A 17,589-nucleotide genomic window follows, 5' to 3' on the forward strand; every position below is an offset into this window, starting at 1 on the left:
GGGGCTGGCTGTGGGTAAAATATTAAGTGGTCATCCAGTGTCTGGATTCAATCTCTGAAAATATTTTCCATGAAAACACAAGGCCTTTTAGTCTCAATTAGATTGAAAAGGCTCGAAAAGTGCAAATACTTTCAAAATAAAACCGAAAAAAAAAATTGGTAGAAATATATCAGAATATTTTTTCTCTGAGTGGTGAAGAAAGAAAGAAAGGAGAAAGGAGGGAGGGAGAAGAGGGAGCTGGTTTTACTTTACATACTTGAGACCAGTCTCAGAATACATATATAATTTTATACACTCGTTTCTACCTAATATTACGGCATTAATTTCCTCAAGAAATTAAAAACTCCTCCTGAGGCAGATTTTTAAGAACCGTTAAGTACCTCATACGAAGAGCAACTGCTTAAAAACTAGCCTCCTAGAACTTTATCAATCTGAGAAAGCTCCAAACTTGGAAGCAGCAGGGAAACAGGCTCTGAACAACAACAATAATAAAATCCCCTGAGCACTCAGAGGTAAATAAATATACGAGACGAGCCAGAAAAAAAAAAAAAATGATGCCTTTATATTGTGATTTTTATCTTTTGTTGTTCCGTGCAAAAGGTGTGGCATAATTGATCCCATCTCCACCTTCAAGTCTCAGGGAAGGAGTGTGGAGGACATGAGTGTCTAATAACTCCTCACTTGTGCATTTCAGCCACTGAGGTCCCAGGCTAAAATAGAACTTAAATTTGATAATAATGTAGCAAATCCAAATTGCAGACCAGAAACTGAAATGTGTGTTTCTGGCCTCTGGTCCTCCTGGCGAGGGTATTGGCTGTTGAACCTGAAAAGCTAATAATTTAATATTTTCCTCCTTGACATGCTGTAGCATCACCCCTTTCTTGAGGGATGGAGAGGAGATGCACTGGCTCTGATGAATGTCAGTGGGGGACCATACCCCTTCAATTGATACCCACCATAGGAATAATTATTGCCTTGGTGATGGCTAGTGTATCTGTCTTTTTAGCTAATTTCAAGGTTCAGCATATGTGCTATGGCAGAGCGTGATCAGGCTTCTAGTGGATCTGATAAAGTAGTAATGCAGGATGGCAAGGCCATGTGCTGGAGTAAGAATTTGCTAGCATGGCAAATTCTTAGGCCATGAATGTTGACATGGCCCTTCTAAAGCCCGGTAGTGTAAAAGGTCCTTCTCTGGGGCTCCTTTTGATGATTGTAAAATTTTATTTCCCTGTAAAATTTCATTCCCCATGTGGTACTGATAGACTGCAACTGAGTTAGAGGATGTACATTGTATATTTTCAACATACATAATTTCAAAACTCAGATGTATTTGATCACATCAAATCTGTTGTTAACCATCTGTAAAGCTTATTCTAATGACATAGGATTAGAATAAAGGTACATTTTACCAATTTCTCCTTTCCTACTGATTTAGCTATGAACCAGGCCATTGTTTCAGAATGTGATCTGTTCATTGCAGAATTGACCCCATGGGAAAGTCTTATTCTAAGGGATTTGTGGGAGTCTAAGTCTTATTTGCCAGGATAACATTTTTAATGCATGTACAAAAATTTTGTTCAAAGCCATCTTGGAGGAACTTGTTTGGTGTGAACTCTAGTCACGTGTTTCAAGTACCCTATTCTAACTTGAGATGAATTTGGAGGCTCAAGTAAGTCCTATGCTTTCAAATTCTCATTTAGAATATGTTAAAAAGTTATTATTTAAACATTAATTGTTTGAAGCCGTAATATGTACACACGGTACAAAACTCAGACAATTACAAATAAATATTAACCTCTTGTCAGATATGTGATTTGCAAATATTTTCTCTCATTCTGTAGGTTGATTTTTCATTTTGTTGATGAGTTCCTTAGCTATGCAGAAACTCCTTAGTTTGCTCTAGTTCTCTTTGTTTATTTTTGCTTTTGTTGCCTTTGTTTTTGGTATCAAATCCTCCATTTACATTTGATTCAAATATCACTTCCAGTTTTATCCGTTTTTATTTCTCTGCTGCAATTTTATCTTTGTTGGCCAATTCCTTTTTCCAATTATCCATTTTTCTAAACATCATTTGGCAAAATGTCATGTGGGTTTATCACTGGGAGACAAGGAGGCAACACGCTGGCTTGCTTTGCTGTCTGTGTAAGAAAGGAATAACAGATATGCAGTGAGTGGCCAATCACTGATAAACTTTGAAAGGAGCGACACGACTGTTATCTGATCTTAATGCGCATCTGTTGTATACATCTGATTTGTGGACTGCAGAGATAGCAGAGAATTTCGTATTTAATGCGCAGTACTCACAGGTAATATATTGTGCTAACTGAAGTTTGAACTGTGTTATTAGTTGACTAAACTATGGTAACTGAAACTCCTATATTCCAGTCATGACTGCCTACACGGTGGCAGATTTTATTCCAAAGATGGTGCAATAGTCTCTCCCATCCTACATGTTCATCTAGGATTTTGCCATTCCCATCTCAAAAGGTAGGGTCTAATTCCCCTTTCCTTGAATCAAGGCAGTTTTGTGCCTTCCTGGTAACCAATAAAATGGGGAAAATAGCCTCATTTAAAAAAAAAATAGCTGAATGATTTCTAAAGATGAATGATGAAAGTCAATACACTTAATACTGGCACACTTTTATCAAAGCTCTAAGTCACCATGTAAGCTACCCAACTGCTTGGTGACTATTGTGCTATGAAGAAGTCCAAAGAAGTCTATTCGGAGAAATCACCTGGACAAGTTGTGTGAATTCATGGTTAATCCACTATTAGATTATTGAAATTTTAGGTGAAGTCTTTTGCTAATATAATTAATTTTATAACAAGCATCTTGGAACTTACTTCATTTTTCACAAGTGCGAATCTATGTGCCAGTTAAATTCCTCAAATCAGAATAAGCACAAATCCTGATACTGAAAGGATACACCAAAGAATTAGATTAAGTGAGAGTAAAGATTATATTTAGGTTTTCAAGGAAGTACTTAGTGGTCCACTTAGTGAAGTAACAGTTACAAATATTACTTGTGCAAATAAGACAGAAAGGGCTAGTGGCACCAGGAAAAGATACATTTCTTTGGGAAGAGAAAATTCCATAGTTTATTCTCTGATTGAAACATACTTTTGTAGAAAAATGGCCATATCCTCTGGCCAAGAAATTGGAGAGTTACATATTCTTTGATCTATGTTCTTTCAAATGCAGACCATGAACAAAAAATAAGCAGAGGGTGGGGAATTTTTTCAAGTGACCAGGTTTTAGGGGTCAATATGGAGTCAATACCATTCTTCTTCATGTTGTTCACCAGTTTGGTTAGCATTTACTAAAGGATGCTCAGCTCGAAACAAACCCTCAGGTGGGTGTTCCTCACAATGAGAACTTCATGTCATTAACACAAGGGTAAGTTACAACAGTATAATTTATTTAAGAAGACAAGGAAGTTGATTTGAAACTATAGATTGCCATGAGAAAGAAAATACCAACATGACAATATCTGGCCTTAAGGAGTTAACCCTCAGCAATCTAAAAAGTAACCATCCAGAATGACTCACTTCTGTACGTTGCAAACTTTTCAAATTCTTTGTTTCGGGCTTGAACTTCTATCTCCATGCTGAGCAGATTGAAATTTGTACAATATTTCCTTTTCAAGACAGTTACCCTCAGACATATCTTAGGTCTCTGTGGTGGCTGGTTTCAGTTCTCTGTCTCAATAGACTTGATGAGGCAGTGTTTTAGTTAATACGTAGTGAAGTTCTGAAAGTGCCTAACAAACTTCTGTGTCTTTAGCTGACCCTCAGAGTACCTATTAATTTCAGGTTTGTTTGCTTTTTCATTTTAAAGTGTGTATGTTTGGTTTTAAAGGGTTAAGTTTTTCCTCTCTGCTGCATCATCTGATTTGGGCCCTTTGATTTTTTTTTTTTAATATTCTTTATTAGAATAGTGTTACTGTTTGCTAAACATGCTTAAAACCCAGTTTCCTGCATAGCTGAACAAACCTCAAAGAAGTGAAGTGGTGGGGGGTCCACTGAGTCTGATCCCGTCTCAGACTGTGCGCCTGTCACGTGCTGGCTGAAATGTAATTTGCGTTCTCTGCTTTGTTTACTTTCCTTGGGAAGCGCTCTCCTAAGACCTAACCTTTACTCAGTGGGTGACTTTCTTTATGGGAGTGAAAGGAAGCCTCCTTATGAAATAGCTGTTATGGGAACGATACAAACTATCTAGGACTCAAAGTTCTAAACATTATTTAAAAGGCAAGGAGATCCTGACACATCAGAACAAGACCAAAAAGTCCACCCGCCACTCTTTCAGTTGCAATGATGAAACCCAAAGAATTCAGATAGGGAAATGGAGAAAATGAGAAGAAAGTTCATGTGAAAATCCGCCATTAGTGAAGTGATGAAGAACCTTTACTGGCTTAGCCTGAAACTTGTCAATTTTGCAACTCTTGGCTGCGTATGGATTTCTGTGGGCCAGTGTACAGTTTTAAACAGCTGTTTAAAGTCATGTGTAACTAACCTGGTAAGTTTTCCTGGTCTAATATTTGTCTTTATAGGAAGCAGAACAGGTAGAATTCAGCTTGTTATATTGGTTAAATTATTTTCTGTTTATGAGAAGTTTTCTCATGAGAAATGATGGCAAGGCAAGAGTCTTTTTCCAAAATAAGTTAGGAACGTTAGTGATTATAGTAAGTAGGGCAGAGCTGCTTCATTTCTTTCAAGTTGTCTGTTTATAGATTATTATTATTTTTGCAACAGGGGGCATGGGATTCGGGCAAAGGAGGTGTAAATGAAATAAATTTGCACACCTGAAAAAATATCAGTTAAATTCATTTATTACAAAATCATTTATATTTGTCTTGAAGCATGAAATAGGTTTGGCCACAGGGCAATGCCTTGTCATTGCAGGCAAAAGTACTATTTATATTGTGGATAGATGATTATATCAGGAGGGGGATGATGAGGGAAGCAGATGTGGATGCCATGTATAACACTTTATCTCATTATTAATCATTATATATTTACATGTTATTTTATGTATTATACACTTATATATGATTATCATTATTAAATGACAGAATTGTTTGTAAATTCCTATCTGTGCGTTTATAATATTTTTGGTGAGTTTTTCTGGACATTTATAATTTTCTTCTCCTTTCTGGGTGTCATTCCTCCTAAATAGTGTTTCACATCTTTAGAGTTATTGTGACTTATTTGTGCTTAAAACAGTCACTGAGTCAACTTTAAAAGCCAAATACATTCTAGTCAGGGAAAGATGTACTCTCCTTATCTAAAGACAATGTGACAATGCTTACAGTCATATTTTTAAAATAAAAAAATACCAAATACTATTCATTATTAGGCTAAAGTATTAGAGATAGAAGTCTGTGGTAGAGTGAAAAAGGAAAGGCATTTGTGTTATACTCTCGGTTTAATTTAAACTATCATTTTAAACACTGCTTAAGCTTACTGTTGTTTCAGCACTTTTAAAAAATACGGTTCAAAAAAAATAATAAAAATATGGTAGGTATTTTATAAAATTCTTTGCTGAAGATGTCACTGCCACGAATGTAGAAATATGTGCTTTAGGGTTTTTATAAACCTAAATATCCAAACTTAAAAACGGAAAACTGGGACTATTAAATATTTTCTTTTTTATTAAATTTTTTTCTCTGATTATAAAAACAATACATATTCATTGTAAAATGTTTATGATAGAGAAGAATAAAAGAAAAAATCCTGTAATTCCACAACTATTGACTTATAATTGTATTTTCTTTCAATGATTTTTTTCCTCAAGTATGTATATAATTTTTCACACACTGTGCACCCAGCTCTTTCATTGAACATTACTTTGTGGATTTTCCTGTACACAGGAAAACAGTTTATTGCACTGTTTGAATGTTTGATGTTTTTATGGAAATACAGTCCTTAATATATTTTAAATATTCCATCATATGAATGTGCCGCTATACTTTGTTTATTAATTTCCCAACTATCAAAACTGATGTTGGCTGTTTCTATTGTTGGAGTCTCCATTTTAATTTTTAGCTAAACTTAGTCTTATCTTATTTTTGTGTGTGGGCTCCTTGATTTCAGGGTTTGGCAGAAGGAGTAGACAGTCTGTTCCTTTGCTGAGTTGCCTTCCGTTCACCTCCTACAGAGAGAGGCACAGCTGATACGGTGGCGACTGCAGAAGACACGGTCTGCCAGTTTGACTAGTGATGGTAATCATGTTCTCCATCTGTTCCTCCCACATCAGGGCAGGGGAGACAAAAGCTAGGTGAAAGAACAATGAACAGAGCCACAGATCAGAGGAACGATATGAAAAGTGCTGGAGTTTATTGCACTGTTTGAATTTTTTTTTTCTATGCTACCGTTTTTAGCTTGGACTTTGCTATGCAGGCCATCTTTGATTTTATTGGGTAGTTCTTTGTGTTAATTAATTTTTTGTTATCATGCTTGGTAAATAACATATAACATACTCACTATAACTGCCAATTCATGTATCTCAACATTTTTAGAAAATTATTAGTCATTATTTCTCAAAAGGTTGCCTCTTCTATATCCTTTTCTTGCCTACTGATACTCTGTGCATGTTCAGTCACTCAGTCACATCTGTCTCTTTGGGCCCATGGATTGTAACCTGCCAGGCTCCTCTGGAATTTCCCAGGCAAGGATACTGGAGTGGGTTGCCATCTCCTCCTCCAGTGATCTTCCCTATCCAGGGATCAAAACTGCGTCCCTGTGTCTCTTGTATTGGTGGGCAGATTATTTACCACTGAACCACCTGGGAAGCCCTGAGACTCAAATTAGATGTATATTATATCATCATTCTCACTGGGTGATTCTTGGTATTGAGGCATCTTTGCCTTTTAAAAAGAAACAGAAGTGTCTTGTAGAAAGGAATGTTAAAACTGCTGTCCCCAAATGCACAAGTCATAGTTCTCTATTTGAGCATGGGCTTTACACTAATGGAGGAATCTGTATGTTTTACTTGAGTGTATTAACTGACCTGATATTTTAAGATTGCATATGCCATGTGCTGCAGAGAGCAAAAAAATAATTATTTTTCAGAACACTAGCATTGTGAGATCCTTTATGAAAAAAAAAACAAAAGAGATTCATGGCCAAATAATTTATGGAAGTGCTTTTTGCCTATACCCTCTTATTGTAGATTCAACAGGATACAACCTCATATTGATGGGTTTGTTTATTCATGATTTTGTGATCTTTGGCAATAAAACTTTTTTTTTTTTGAAGTAACAAATCCCAACAGTTGAGGACCTAGTGCTTAGAAGTATTCTTTTAGAAGCCTCAAGTCAATTCAATAAGATTGTCAGAAATAATAAGTTTCAGAAGGTTGTCCTGTTTAAAAAAGTATATGTATATATATATGTGTATATACAATACCTTTCTTATATATCAATATACTACTTTATAACATGCATGCTAAGTTGCTTCAGTCATGTCCAACTCTTTGTGACCCTATGGACTGTAGCCCTCCAGGCTGCTCTGTCCATGGGGATTCTCCAGGCAAGATGCTGGAGTGGGTTGCCATGTCCTCCTCCAGGGGATCTTCCCAACCCAGGGATCCAACCTGCATCTCTTATGTCTTCTGCATTGACAAGTGGGTTCTTTACCACTAGTGCCACCAAACCATAATTCCAAAATTCCATAAAATATCCAGAAATTAGTGCAATATGTACCAATACAGGGATAGGCAAGCCAGTAAAACAGAATATGCTCCAGAAATTATACTGTGTACATAAGGGAGTGTGGAATATGATAAAGATGAAAATTCAAACCAAAGTGAGGCTATCCATTTAGAATGAAAAGTAATCCCTTCCCTCAGTAGGTGAAAGAATCAGTAAACTGACAGTTCAGGGAAGGAAATATTGTTCAAAGCTATGATAAAAAGAAATGAGCTATCAAGCCGCGAAAGACATGGAGGAAGCCTAAATGCCTATTGCTAAGTGGAAGAAGCAACCTGAAAAGGCTGTGTGACTCCAGCTGTATGATGTTCTGGGGAGGGCAGAGCTGCAGAGATGCCGGAAAGGTCCGTGGTTCAGAGTGATGGCGTTGGGCTGTGGGGAGATGGGTGGGCAGAACACAGAGGATTGTCACAGCAGTGAAAGTACTCTGTATGGTATTATATTATTATACTTTTGTCCAAATACCAAGACTGAACCCTAAGGTAAATTGTGGACTTTGGGTGGTTGTGATTATCCCACTGTAGGCTCGTGCTTACTAAAAATGTGCTATTCTGGTGAATGGTGTTGGTAATGGGAGAAGCTATGCATGTGTGGGAGCAGGGAGCTGATGGGAAATCTCTGTACCTTAAACTCAGTTCTGTCATACACCTTAAGCTAATCTAAACAAAATAAAGTAAAAAATAAAGTACTCCTTTCTTTGAAAAGTGAAAAAAAAAAGATTCAAAAAATTTCAACTCTTATTAACGTATTACTACCAGATTAAAATAATATATATAATTTAAATACAAACAGACAACAAAAACAGAACAAGACCTCATCCTATAAAATATTTTGTTACGTTAGGGAAGACTATTTGTATAATCTTGGAGTGGGAAAGAAGTTGGTTTCAAAAACCTAGATTCACTAAAAGAAACTATTAATAAATTCAACTGCTTAGAAATTAACTATATGACAATAAACAGAAAACAATAAAAACAAAGCCAAAGAATGGAAAAAGTTTTACATATGATAAATACAATTTTACCAACTCTTAGGAGAGTATTTAAATATTGTTCAGAACAAGAAGGCCTGCTTTTTTAATAAAGAAGCATTAATGACTAAAAAATGTGATAGATGTTCAACCTCACAGCAACATAGAATTGCACAGGAAAACCCGTGGTGGATTCATGTTGATGTATGGCAAAACCAATACAATATTGTAAAGTTAAAAAAAAAAAAGAATTGCATAGGAAAAGTGAATTATCAGTTTTTATTCTATCAGATTGGCAGAGATAAAGACATCTTATAATTGGCCAAGTTTGGATAAGCTGGAGCTTCCATGTGCTTTTCATTAGGATGTAACTTGATAGCATTCTAGAAAATACTGGGTAAATAAATATCAAAATTAAAAGAGAATGCATACTTTTAACCCTGAACATCAAGAAATTTATCTGAAGAGATTATTTCATCACTACCAAGGGAACATTTTATGCAAAAATGGGCTCGATAAAGGACAGAAATGGTATGGACCTAACGGATGCAGAATATATTAAGAAGAGGTGGCAAGAATATACAGAAGAACTGTACAAAAAAGATCTTCATGACCCAGATAATTATGACAGTATGATCACTCACCTACAGCCAGACATCCTGGAATGCGAAGTCAAGTGGGCCTGAGAAAGCATCGCTACGAACAAAGCTAGTGGAGGTGATGGAATTCCAGTAGGTCTATTTCAAATCCTGAAAGATGATGCTGTGAAAGTGCTGCACTCATTATGCCGGCAAATTTGGAAAACTCAGCAGTGGCCACAGGACTGGAAAAGGTCAGTTTTCATTCCAATCCCAAAGAAAGGCAATGCCAAAGAATGCTCAAACTACCGCACAATTGCACTCATCTCACACGCTAGTAAAGTAATGCTCAAAAGTCTCCAAGCCAGGCTTCGGCAATACGTGAACCGTGAACTTCCAGATGTTCAAGCTGGTTTTAGAAAAGACAGAGGAACCAGAGATTAAATTGCGAACATCTGTTGGATCATGGAAAAAGCAAGAGAGTTCCATAAAAACATCTATTTCTGCTTTATTGACTATGCCAAAGTCTTTGACTGTGTGGATCACAATAAACTGGGGAAAATTCTTCAAGAGATGGGAATACCAGACCACCTGAACTGCCTCTTTATATGCAGGTCAGGAAGCAACAGTTAGAACTGGACATGGAACAACAGACTGGTTCCAAATAAGAAAAGGAGTACGTCAAGGCTGTATATGGTCACCTTGTTTATTTAACTTATATGCAGAGTACATCATGAGAAACTCTGGGCTGGAAGAAGCACAAGCTTCAATGAACATTGCCAGGAGAAATATCAATAACCTCAAATATGCAGATGACACTACCCTTAGGGCAGAAAGTGAAGAAATAAAGAGCCTCTTGATGAAAGTGAAAGTGGAGAGTGAAAAAGTTGGCTTAAAGCTCAACATTCAGAAAACGAAGATCATGGCATCTGGTCCCATCACTTCATGGGAAATAGATGGGGAAACAGTGGAAACAGTGTCAGACTTTATTTTTTGGGCTCCAAAATCACTGCAGATGGTGATTGCAGCCATGAAATTAAAAGACGCTTACTCCTTGGAAGAAAAGTTATGACCAACCTAGATAGCATATTCAAAAGCAGAGACATGACTTTGCCAACTAAGGTCCATCTAGTCAAGGCTATGGTTTTTTTCCAGTGGTCATGTATGGATGCGAGAGTTGGACTGTGAAGAAGGCTGAGCGCCAAAGAATTGATGCTTTTGAACTGTGGTGTTGGAGAAGACTCTTGAGAGTCTCTCGGACTGCAGGGAGATCCAACCAATGTATTCTGAAGGAGATCAGCCCTGGGATTTCTTTGGAAGGAATGATGCTAAAGCTGAAACTCCAGTACTTTGGCCACCTCATGTGAAGAGTTGACTCATTGGAAAAGACTCTGATGCTGGGAGGGATTGTGGGCAGGAGGAAAAGGGGATGACAGAGGATGAGATGGCTGGATGGCATCACAGACTCGGATGTGAGTCTGAGTGAACTCCGGGAGATGGTGATGGACAGGGAGGCCTGGTGTGTTGCGATTCACGGGGTCACAAAGAGTCGGACACGACTGAGTGACTGAACTAAACTGAACTGAACTGAACTGAATGATATGTCTGCAAAAGGCTGTTTATAGCAAATTTGCACATAATATTAATAATAGATTTCTAAGTGCTTGGCAGTGTACTATAATAATGAATATATAATTTAATTTAATCTTCACAGAACTTTGAGTGAGTGAGTGAAGTCGCTCAGTCATGTCCGACTCTTTGCGACCCCGTGGACTGTAGCCCACCAGGCTCCTCTGTCCATGGGATTCTCCAGGCAAGAATACTGGAGTGGGTTGCCATTTCCTTCTCCAGGGGATCTTCCCAACCCAGGGATCGAACCCAGGTCTCCCGCATTGCAGGCAGACGCGTTAACCTCTGAGCCACCAGGGAAGCCCCACAGAACTTTAAGCACTAATTATTATCCTACTTATGTTTCAGATGAGAATACGAAGTTTAAACAACACAGCTAACTTTTAAAATGATCACATCAGGAGCAAATATCATATGTGGGATTAAAATGCAGATCATTCTGCTCTGTTTCACTAATAATAGGAAGTAAAGAGTGAAGTTAGTTCTGCCTGAGGTGGACAATATGGGGACGCTTGTGCCAAGAAGTAGGAGTTGGGTTGAGGATTTAAGTTTCTGGGACTGGGACAGTGTCTTTCAAGCAGGTAATTGGAAGAGGTGAGCTCAGGTAAATGAGAACTCTCACTCCAATGTGAGGAATTCGGGACAGATTAGAGGCAGCATCTGTGCTTTGGTTAAGGGCACAGGCTCTGGAGGCAACTAGTGCCCCATTAAAATCCTAACTCTTGGACAACTTACTAGACCTCTCTGTCTCTCAGCCGCAAAATGAAGTTAATGAAAGTATCTCCCGAATAGGGTTGTTGGGACGTTGAATGAGATTCAGTGTAGAACACCAAGAAGAGTGCCTGGAACTTGAGACTCACTCACTAATGTTAGCTATGATTATGGGGAGGAGGGGGATGGAGAGGAAGTTGGAAATTAGGGAGGAGTGTTGACAAAATCATCTTCCTCTGAACCCCCTAGACCTGACTCATGAGGCTACCTTGCCCAAGACTGTTTGATGGGCACGCCATTCGGTTTATTAAACTTAATTTTGAGAGCTGCCAACAGAAAAACTCAATACTATTCCGGTGTGACTTAAAGGTCACCAAGAAATGTCTCTGTTGTTTCATTGTTTAAAAACTACCCAGGTATTCACTCTTTTGCTTTTATGAGCTAACATTGATTTTTGAAGGGATAGGAAAAATTTCAATTGCAAATTCGCTGTCTTACATGTCATTGTATTTGGTTGTGTTTCAATCACATAAGGGGGAATCAAAAGCTTCATTTTGAACAAAATTATGAACACAAAGAACTATGTAGCATTTGGTTGCACAATTAACCTAAAAGATACAGTTCTTACTCTCTATGTACTTAATTATCTAAAAACAAAAAATATTAAGCTTTCTTCTCCTTTCTCTAAAAATATAAATGGTTAGGGAATGGAGATCAGAGGAATCTTTATTCACACACCAAATGAGAGGAAAAGAAGTCAACATTTGTCCTTTGGTTCCTATGTCTGATTACTTCTCAAGAAATGAGAGTAATCCCTCATGATCCTAGGCCACTGGGTGATGCTTCCAAGGCACTTCTGGACCCTTCCTGAATAGTAGGCCATCTTGAATTCTTGGATTTATTCCTTCAGCATATAGTTATGGAACACCATTATCCTTTTGGCATTGTTCTAGAGGCTGGAGAGAGTGAGCAGCAAAGTGGATGGTGCTTACATGGAAGAGAAGGCTCCATGAACTCAGTGATGGTCATCTTTTTGCTACCTTCTGAAAAGCACAGGCTCTTCCAAAGGCCACAACAGATGCTTAAGCCACCTTCCAAGTCCTTTTAGATTTTCTGTTGTCTCTTGAAACGTATCTTGCTTGTAGTGCTGGGTCACCCCAGGACAGATGGTGTGCTCCTTGCTAAACTAATCACCTCTCCAATTCAATGGCTCAAATTCAGCAACTTTTGAGGAGAGGTTCTGGTCAGTACTGGACCTTCTAAGTGACTCATTGGGAAAAGAATTTGCCTGCCAAGGCAGGAGTCACAGAAGGCACTGGTTCCATTCCTGGGTCAGGAAGATCCCCTGGAGGAGGAAATGGCTATCCACTCCAGTATTCTTGCCTGGAAAAGCCTATGGACAGAGGAGTCTGGCAGGCTACAGTCCATAGAGTCCTAAAGAGTCAGACACGGCTGAGCACAGGCTGGTGCTGGTTAGTGCCAGTTAAGAGTTACTAAAAATATTCACTTAGTTCTCCTCTGCCTATAATTCTAAGTCAATGAGTAGGGCGGGTTGACAATGATATCATACCTATGTAAGGTTATTTGGGTGCATACCAGGTTATCATAGACTCAGCATTGCCATCTTTTGTAAGCCTTTCTTCCCAAGAAGGACTCTGCTCAAAAATGACCAGAGAGAGGATGAACAATTTATAGACTCTTCCTTCTTAGTTTCCATTTATTTTCCTTCAGTCAAAAAAAAGATCTTAAAATTTGTGAAAATGTGAGAAATAAACAGAGGAACCTGTTGTTTCACTGTATGCGATATTCTGAATTTGTATATTTCCCTTTGCTCTTAATAAGACTGCTTTAAAAAAAAATGCCGTGTGCCATGAGGTTAGAAGATCTGATTCCTAATTTGTCACGTAGCAGCTGTTGCACTTGCTTGCACACATTTATGCAGACACAGTGCCTCTGTGTAAAGTCTCGAATGTGTTTGCAAACTGGGCTTTTCAGAATTAATATCAATCTCGTATCTCTCTGTGAGACAAATGAGACTTTAGTTTTTGTTTGTTTTAAGAAAAGAACCCTGGGCTTCAATGAACCATCAGCAAAAAATGTTGAAGCCATGACTATATAAATGAAAATAGGATGGTCTTCAATCAAAATACTGTTAAACCTGCACCAAGCTTGACCTATTGTACTACTTGTGAACAATTTAGAAATTTCTGGGTTGTGATTATATGCTAACTTGATGATTCATGGGAAATCCAGATGGGAATCTAATAATTCCTTTTGCCCAGCATGCGGGATCTTAGTTCCCACACCAGGGATTGAACCCATGCCCTCTACAGCAGAAGGGCAGAGTCCCAGGGGAGTCTGGTGGGAATCTAATAACTCTTGACGACAATGGGTAGTATTCTGTTTCATTTTACAGTAACAGGCTCTAGTAGTCACGTACAAGTTGCTTTGTCTGTGAGATTTAAGCAATGCAAAAGGAAGATGGATACAGATACTCAAAAGCTTATATACTAAACAAGGTTGATGGCCCTTATGTTTACGAGAAGCTGAGAAAGATGGAAAAAATGTTTAATTTTTCTTTAAGATTGGCATCCAAGTTATAGAGATATGAGTAGAGAAATCTTTTAAATAGGAGCACAATTTTAGACTGTGCCTTAAGTCTTCATGCAACTAATTGAAAATGTAGCTCTGCTCTTCATTTAACCATGGATAGTTGACATTTTAAAGGACTGGGTGGCAGACAATTATGTTTATATAAAAATTGCTTCATCAAATGTGAACACTTTGCTAAGTGGCTTATCATGAAATTTGCCAAATCTCTGAAAAAGCACAGTTCAAAATGAGGTTGAGAGTGTAATTTGAAACAGGATGTCCTATTTTGTTGGTTTGGCCGCTTTGATTAAAACCTTCTGTGAGGCAACTTTCATGATCAGCTGAGATGCAAGTTAACATGACAATATGTTGACCTAGTAAACAAAAAGCACAATGGCTCTGTAACCAAGAACAGATATAGTCACTTCACTGCTTAGTGAAAACAGCACAGCCTAGCCCCTAACCACTGCTCCCTGTCCCTCTGCCCCAAGGGGGAAAAAACCAGTTTCAGCAGTGGCTTCTTTTGGACATATGTAAATCCCTTCATGGAAAAGTTACGAAACCCCAGGAAATCCCACTTGTGAATCATTGTAGTTTTTGACCCAGAAATTAGTTCCTATAATGCTCATTTCATGAAAAACTTCCCCCAACCCCCATTTCTAGTGGTTAGTTTGCATAAAAAAAGCTCAAGACTATAAACCTGACAAAGCATAATTTTCCCAAACAGGCAGGATTTTTAGCAGTTAACAGGTTAAGCTCATTATTCAGACAAAGTCAAAGTCTCTGAGTATGACTGTGTGTGTGTATGTGCCTGCTTAGTCCCTTAGTCTTGTCTGACTCTTTGTGACCCCATGCACTGTAGCCGGCCAGGCTCCTCTCTCCATGGAATTTTCCAGGCAAGTATACTGGAGAGAGTTGCCAGGTCCTACTGTGGAGGATCTTCCTGACCCAGAGATCGAATCCATGTCTCTTGCATCTCCTGCATTGGCAGGCAGATTCTTTACCACTGAGCCACCTGGGAAGCCCCATGATGGTATAAGCCACAGATTAATGATTATGCTAATCACTATGCTAATCACACGTGATTATATGCTGTTGTTGTTCAGTTGCTCAGTCGTGTCTGATTCTTTGGACCCCATGGACTGTAGCACTGCAGGCTTTCCTGTCCTTTGCCAACTCCAGGAGGTTGCTCAAACTCAAGTCCATTGAGCCAGTGATGCCATCCAACCATCTCATTCTCTGTCGTCCCCTTCTCCTCTTGCCATCAGTCTTTCCCAGCATCAGCGTCTTTTCAGATGAGTCAGTTCTTCACATCAGGTGGCCAAAGTATTGGAGTTTCAGCTTCAGCATCAGTCCTTCCAATGAATATTCAGGACTGATTTCCTTTAGGATTGACTGAATTGATTTCTTTGCAGTCCAAGGGAGTCTCAAGAGTCTTTTCCAACACCACAGTTCAAAAGCATCAATTCTTCAGCGTTCAGCTTTCTTTAGGGTCCAACTCTCACATCTATATGTGACTACTAGAAAAACTATAACTTTGACTATATGGACCTTTGTTGGCAAAGTAATGTCTCTGCTTTTTAACATGCTGTCTAAGTTGGTCATCAGAGAAGGCAATGGCACCCCATTCCAGTACTCTTGCCTGGAAAATCCCATGGATGGAGGAGCCTGGTAGGCTGCAGTCCATGGGGTAGCTAAGAGTCAGACACAACTGAGCAACTTCACTTTCACTTTTCATTTTCATGCATTGGAGAAGGAAATGGCAACCCACTCCAGTGTTCTTGCCTGGAGAATCCCAGGGACAGGGGAGCCTGGTGGGTTCCCGTCTATGGGGTCGCACAGAGTCGGACACGACTGAAGCGACTTAGCAGTCTAGGTTGGTCACAGCTTTTCTTCCAAGGAGCAAGTGTCTTTTAATTTCATGGCTGTAGTCACCATTAGCACTGATTTTGGAGCCCAAGAAAATAAAGTTTGTCACTGTTTCCATTGTTTCCCCATCTATTTGCCATGAAGTAGTGGGACTGGATGCTATTATCTTCATTTTTTGAACGTTGAATTTTAAGCCAGCTTTTTCACTCTCCTCTTTCACCTTCATCAAGAGGCTCTTTAGTTCCTCTTCACTTTCTCCATAAGGGTGATGTCATCTGCATATCTGAGGTGACTGATATTTCTCCCAGCAATCTTGACTCCAGCTTGTGCTTCATCCAGCCTGGCATTTTGCATGATAAACTCTGCATATAAGTTAAATAAACTGGGTGACAACATACAGCCTTGATGTACTCCTTTCCCCATTTAGAACTATGGTTATATGTGTCATGTGGGAAAAATCATTCAAAGGACCCCAAGGTGATGATGGAATAGGCCTCCGAAACCTTGGGGTGCTTTGAGGTTTTGCATGACACGTATAATTGTGTATCTGATTAGCACAGTCATTAATCTATTTCCGGCATGCATTCTCTACACTTAGGTTTCCTGATACCACCTTCGTCTCTGTATAAGACAATGTAAGTGACTTGTGTTATAAGGGCATTGTGGCATTCTCCAAGTCATGTGCTTGGCAATTTACTCAAGTAAAGTGGAATACAGTGTTTTTTCCTTATCCCTATTTTGGGGGGCTTCCAGGGCTTCCCAGGCGGCACTAGTGATAAAGAACCCACCTGCCAATACAGGAGACTTAAGAGCTGTGGGTTCGATCCCTGGGTCAGGAAGATTCCCCGGAGAAGGAAATGGTCACCCACTCCAGTATTTTTGCCTGGAAAATCCCATGGACAGAGGAGCTTGACAGGATATGGTCCATAAGGTCACAAACAGCCCAGCATGACTGAAGTGACTTTGCACACAAACACTAATTTTTACACCATGGCTTTATACAAAACTGTTTAATCTGTCTTCTGGTGGTATAGTATTTACAACAGAAATGTTGTATGTTAAATGGTGTACTTTTCAAGCAACCCAAACACCTGGTAAGCATAAATCTTTTAGTGGTAATGCCATTCCATTAGCTCCTTTGTTTCCAGAACTTCTGAAAATCCCTTTGCTAAAGAGTTGGAGAGTGACCAGTCATATAAACCTCAAATATTGCATAGCCCAATGGCTCAGCTGGTAAAGCACCTGCCTGCTAATGCAGGAGATGCAAAAGACGTGGGTGTGATCCCTGGGTTCAGAAGATCCCCTGGAGAAGGGAATGGCAACCCACTCCAGTATTCTTGCCTGGAGAATCCCATGGACAGAGGAGCCCAGCAGGCTACAGTCTGTGGGGTCGCAAAGAGTCAGACATGACTGAGCATGCATGCACAGACACACACATTGCATAGCCATGAGAACTGAGAAACACTGTTCATATTAGTACATGAGACTTTATGAGGAGCAAAATCAAGTTGTTTCTGGGCTTCAGGTTATT

At 39.0% G+C, this 17,589-nt stretch overlaps 1 protein-coding gene across 1 annotated transcript in view; it reads left to right on the forward strand.

Moving 5' to 3' along the window:
• ROS1 (ROS proto-oncogene 1, receptor tyrosine kinase) overlaps positions 4,165-17,589 on the forward strand; it is a 125,111-nt gene continuing 111,686 nt past the window's right edge. Inside the window, 1 exon segment of the mRNA XM_018053025.1 lies at positions 4,165-4,516. Within this exon segment, the coding sequence (XP_017908514.1) occupies positions 4,394-4,516 (123 nt within the window). The 5' untranslated portion in view covers positions 4,165-4,393.

This window comes from Capra hircus, chromosome 9, assembly GCF_001704415.2.
Source record: "Capra hircus breed San Clemente chromosome 9, ASM170441v1, whole genome shotgun sequence".
NCBI lineage: Eukaryota > Metazoa > Chordata > Mammalia > Artiodactyla > Bovidae > Capra > Capra hircus.